General features: G+C 45.8%; 1 protein-coding gene across 2 annotated transcripts in view; it reads left to right on the top strand.

The window, feature by feature from the left end:
- Positions 1-2,945: 2,945 nt before the first annotated feature.
- SCAF4 (SR-related CTD associated factor 4) overlaps positions 2,946-6,000 on the top strand; it is a 144,836-nt gene continuing 141,781 nt past the window's right edge. For both annotated transcript variants that reach the window (XM_056559542.1, XM_056559541.1), the window contains exon 1: positions 2,946-3,361. In XM_056559542.1, the coding sequence (XP_056415517.1) occupies positions 3,332-3,361 (30 nt within the window). In that variant the 5' untranslated portion in view covers positions 2,946-3,331. The remainder of the gene's footprint in view (positions 3,362-6,000) is intronic.

Here is a 6,000-nt window from a genome sequence, read left to right as displayed (position 1 = left end):
ATGAATGAGAACGCAAAATGCCCTAAAAATAGCTTGTGAGAGCCGGCCTTAAAGAAATAGAAACATAGAATGGCCAGTAGGGATGGGCGGTATGCCGGTTCATACCGAAATTTTTGGGCTGCACAATATGAATTTTCCCCATACCGCAATACCAGTCGGGCCCCTCCCCCTTGGGAATGAATTATCAGCCCAGTGCAGCGCTGTCCCCACATCAGGAAACTAATCATATGTGACCTGCCAGCACTGTTCTTCTCCCCCCCCAATTAATTATCAGCCCAGCGGCCCGCAAGCACTACCCTCCTCCTCTTTGTTGGGGGCCGCCGGCTCTGGAACTCTATACTGTACGCCAGTGATCTCCAACCTGCGGACCTCCAGATGTTGCAAAACTACAACTCCCAGCATGCTGGGAGTTGTAGTTTTGCAACAGCTGGAGGTCCGCAGGTTTGAGACCACTGCTGTACGCTGTATCCCAATGCCCGGGCTGCAAAAGATAAACAAAATAAACTTTAACTTGCCTACGTCGGCCTTACGCTGGGGGCGGGAACGTTGGACAGCCGTCAGCCCATCACCGGCCGCAGCGATGTCCCGCCCTGGCCAGTGATAGGCTGAGCCCACTGTCATGTAAGGAGCTCTGGCCGGCTTCTTACATGACAGTGCGTTTAACCTATCACTGGTCGGGGCGAGACATCGCTCCGGCCGGTGATAGGCTGACGGCTGTCCGACGTTCCAGTCCCAAGGAACAGCATGAGGCCGACATAGGTAAGTTAAAGTTTATTTTCTTTATCTTTTGCATCCCGGGCATAGGGATACAGCGTACAGCAGTGGTCTCAAACCTGCGGACCTCCAGCTGTTGCAAAACTACAACTCCCAGCATGGCCGGACAGCCAACGGCTGTCCGGGCATGCTGGGAGTTGTAGTTTTGAAACATCTGGAGGTCCACAGGTTGGAGACCACTGGCGTACAGTATAGAGTTCCATCGCCGGCGGCCGCAACAAAGTGGAGGAGTGCAGTGCTTGCGGGTGACACATGTGAGTAGTACCCCGCTGGGCTGATAATTAATTGGGGGGAGCAGAACAGCGCTGGTGGGTAACATGATTTGGTGGGGGGGGGGGGGGGGGAGCAGAACAGTGCTCGCGGGTCACATGATTTTTTTTGGGGGGGGGGGGGGGCGGTGAAAGAAATACCGTTATATACCGTAGAACCGTGATACACATATTTGGTCATACCGCCCAGCTCTAATGGCCAGTCTACCAGGATACAAAACCACATCAGAGCAAGAACATTGCCATCCTCTTGCTTGTCGGTAAATATATTGGGGGGAGATTTATCAAAACCTGTCCAGAGGAAAATTTGCTGAGTTGCCCATAGCAACCAATCAGTTCGCTTCTTTCATTTTTCAGAGGCCTTGTTAAAAATGGAAGCAGTGATCTGATTGGTTGCTATGGGCAACTCAGCAACTTTTCCTCTGGACAGGTTTTGATAAATCTCCCCCAATATTTTTACCATGATCACGATGCTTCCGGGTTTGGAATCGACGACCACAGCGATACCCCACCTATGCTTGATTGATGTGACATCAAGTCACCGAAACCCTGAAGCGCCAGACAGCGTGAACCAAGTACTATGTTCTTGTTTTTGTTTTTTAACGGTCCCCTCTCCCAGACCGGATTCTACATAGGGTTAATTCACCGGAATACACATTTAAATATTAATCTTGATGGACTTAGGGTGTACTTGATGAACTCTTGCCTTTTTTTCAACCTTGCGCACTATAGGAGAGATTTATCATGTCCTTTCTGACATTTGTATGACCGTAATTTGGTGCAAAATTGTTGCGGCTTGTTGTTTTTTTTCACATTTTTTAAAATAGACACTTTTTGCTAAACGGACAGTGAAATGCAGTGAATCCTCATTGACATTGCAGAGGAAGTTATTTACCACTTGCACCTTTTTTGAAAAGATGCAAAAACCTTCCAACAAACTGAAAATTCATACCATGTCTGCCTTGCCTTAGGCTGCATTCACACCACGTTTTTGCAATACAGTTCACGTATCAGGTTTTTGATGAAAAACGGATTCCTCAAAACCGCACTAAACTGTTTCAAAACGTGTGTACAAATTTTAAACCGTATACAGTTTAAAAAATGATGTCCGGTTGCATCCGTTTTTAAACAAAAAAATATATAAGTTTTTAACTTTTCACTCCATTATGAATAAAGTTTCATTTGTTTGATTGAAATTCCAAGAAAAAAAAACTGTGCAAAGTCAAAAACCGTATGGTGAAAACAGGAGGGAACCGTACGCACATACAGATCTTTACGGTTCTCATTGACACCCATGTTAAAACAAAAAAAAAACATTTACGGTTTAATACAGTTTTTCACCCAGACAAAAAAACAGTGGTAGGCTACGGTTTTGGGTACGGGGAAAAAAAACTGACAAAACCGTACAGGATGCAAAATGGACATAACCTGATGCATCTTTTGGCATACGGTTTTCAATGGAGAGTCAACGCATATGGTTTTCAATACGGTTTTTGACATAGAAAACGTATACGGGAACTGTAGTGCAAAAAACGTGGTGTGAATGCACCCTTAGAAAAGTGACATCCTACAGGAAGTTCTGAGGTGATTTTTCATTTGCCCAAAATTTATCAAAGTCTGTGTGCAAATGATACATTTCCATGTAACTATGCATTTTTATACAGTAAGGTCTACTGTATACCAAACTGCTAAAAATAGATAGACTCCCAGGTTTATACCCCATGATCAGCAGGTTGTCACCACCTCACACCGCCTCAGGGCTAAGTGTTCCCTCTCCTCAGTCACCACACAAAAGAGGCGGGAACAGGGCACACGATCTCCTCACAGTCGTCATACAAAAGAGGCGGGAACTCGCGCAGCGGTCACCTGACCTCCTCACACGCTTCAGACAAAAGAGGCGGGAACTCGCTCGGCGGTCACCTGACCTCCTCACAGCGAACGCCGACTCTGGAAGGCGGGAACACAGTCGGTTGACGTCATGGGGAGGCGGCTGGGGCGAGCGTGCGTTGTGACTGTGGTTTCCCATCGTGCCTTGCGCGCCTGGAGGTCGGCCATCTTGTTCCGGCGGTGAGGCTGCGAGCCCGTCGTCTTTCTCTCCTCCCCCCCCGTCTGTTCCTGTCACACCCCGGCCTCTTCGTCGTCACCGTCGCTTCCTTCTATCCTCGGGACATGTCGCAGGTGACGCAGCGGCGGTAGCGGTGTCCCTATCTCGGAGCAGGATAGTGGGAGTCGCCCCTGAGACGTCGTGTGACCCCTCCTCTCCAGCGGCCTCTCCCCTCACAGACAGCATGGACGCCGTTAACGCTTTCAACCAGGAGGTGAGGGGCGCTGTAATGGCCGGAGCTGAAGGGAGGGAGGAAGGGCGCCATCATCAGGCCTGTACTGTACAGGGGGATGGGGCAAAGGTCAAAGTTGGCTTCTATTCAGCTAACTAAGAGTTAATTTATATCCTAAAATGTCTATTGTTCTGTAGTCACGCGTTTTAACCTTGTTACACTGTAGGGCAGTGTTTCTTAACCATTGTACTGCAACCTGTGGCAAAAAAACTACTACTCCCAGCATGCCCCGACAGCCGAAGGCTGTCCGGGCATGCTGGGAGTTGTAGTCTTGCAACTGCTGTAGGGACACTGGTTGGGAAACGCTACTGTAGGGTATAATGGCTCATTGATTCAGAGGACCAAATGTAGGGTAACGTGTCCTATTTGCCAAACTAATTCAATGGGGGGGAGATTTATCGGAACCTGTCCAGAGGAAAAGTTTCTGAGTTTCCCATAGCAACTAATCAGATCGCTTCTTTCATTTTTGAAAAGGTCTGGTTGCTACGGGCAACTCTGCAACGTTTCCTCCGGACAGGTAGCGATAAATCTCCCCCCATTCAATTAGTTTGGCAAATAGGACACGTTACCCTACATTTGGTCCTCTAAATCAATGAGGGTATAGTACCCTACAGTGGCGTTTCCCAACCAGTGTCCCTACAGCAGTTGCAAAACTACAACTCCCAGCATGCCCGGACAGCCTTCGGCTGTCCGGGCATGCTGGGAGTAGTAGTTTTTGCCACAGGTTGCAGTACAATGGTTAAGAAACACTGCCCTACAGTGTAACAAGGTTAAAACGCGTGACTACAGAGCAAAAGAGGTAGCAAAATCAGCTGCAGAAAATTCGTAGCAAAAATACAGCACGTGACCCTATACCCTGCATGCACTATTTCTCCCGTTACTATCTTCCGTCACAAAATAACGGCCGTAATTAATAATGGGTTAAAACGGCTATTGGAAAAATTACAGAGACTATAATGGGATTTTCTAACGGCCGTATAGGATTTTGTAACTGTCGTTTTCAGATGATTTTCAGACAAAACTAAGTACAGATCTTTTTAAAACGCAGTAAGTTTTTTTGTAGTGTGAAAGAAGCCTTAGGCTGGGTTCACACCAAGATTTATCAAATATGGTAACCGTATACGGTTTTCCACAAAAAACGTATAAGACCGTATCCGAAACCGTATGCATAGAGAATGCATTGTAAACCGTATTCCAAATGTTGTGTACGGTTGCATCCGTTTTGCCTCTGATACGGTTTTGCCGATTTTTCAACCGTAGGCAAAAACGCTGTCGACCATGTTTTTGCCTCCGGTTGGAAAACCCGTATGCGGTTCTTTTAACATTGTTGTCTATGGGAACCGTACACAGAATTTCAGAATACGGTTTCACACGTTTTTTTCTAATCCGTTTTTGGAGTTGACGCATGCGCAGATTGGAATTTCAATAGAACAATAGTAACTTTATTAAATTGCTGGAAAACTAATTCCAACAAAATAGCAAAACCGTTGGCAAAAACTGATGCAAACGGATAGAACCGTATGGGGAAAAACCTTTTTTTTTTTTTTTTTTTTTTTCAACTGTAATTTTTATTAAAGATTTTCACAAAAGAAAACAGGAGTCCGCTAAGACTTAGGCAAATCAGAGTCCGGGGCGCAACCCAGCACAATCACAATAGGGGTAAGTAACAATCCAATATAGAGAGCAGGACAAATAAAACAGTTGTACATCAGAACAATTAGCCCCGACTGCAGACAAACCATCAACCCAGTAAATATACAGAAGATAAGAAGCCATATAGTGAATTACTCAAAGGAGAGAACTGAAAAATTCTCCAACATGAAGGACCGAGGGAGAAGACAAACAGAAGACAGAAGGAGACAAACACACCAAAGCACAAACACATTAGGGGAGAAGGAAGGAAGAAAGAGAAGGGGGGGGGGGGGGGGGATAGGAAGAGTTTTCGGTAGCGCCTTAAGGAGGTTGCCTGTCAGTTGCCTGTTTTAATTTGGAGTCATATGGTTGTATAAGGTTGCATACGGTTTTTGCCATACGTTTTTTAGCGGAAAACCGTATACGGTAACCGTATTTGAAAAACGTGGTGTGAATCCAGCCTTACATGTACGGTATCCTGTGCATATTTGATGTACAGGATTCGAAGTTGGAGTTTTCACTGTAAACTAAAATGACAGAATACATGAAAGGTAGAAAAGGGTGAACTTGCACTCGCTGTTCGCGTAGTTCATTCATTCACGGGACCTCCGTGTAGCAGGGAGACATAAATGAGAGCGCTCTCCTCTATATGTCTCCCTGCTACACGGAGGTCCCGTGAATGAATGAACTACGCGAACAGTGAGTGCAAGTTCACCCTGTTCTACCTTTGATGTATTAAGAAATGTTCTTCACTTTCTTTGAAACTTAGCACCTTTTTAGTAGCATCTTTTTGGCAGTTTCGGTCACTGAACACTAATGGGACTGTGGTATATATGCTTATCGAATCTAGTTGCTATTTTAGACTCTGCTCTGTTTTTTTTCTATTTTTTGTAAAATTACAGAACACAGCATGAAATCGTCAGCTTCAAATCTGGCGCATCAAATGTATGCAGGATACTGTACGTGTGAATACACCCTAAAGGTAGGGT

Source organism: Hyla sarda, chromosome 2, assembly GCF_029499605.1.
Source record: "Hyla sarda isolate aHylSar1 chromosome 2, aHylSar1.hap1, whole genome shotgun sequence".
In the NCBI taxonomy this organism is placed as follows: Eukaryota; Metazoa; Chordata; class Amphibia; order Anura; family Hylidae; genus Hyla; species Hyla sarda.
This window is presented reverse-complemented; position numbering and strand designations above follow the sequence as displayed.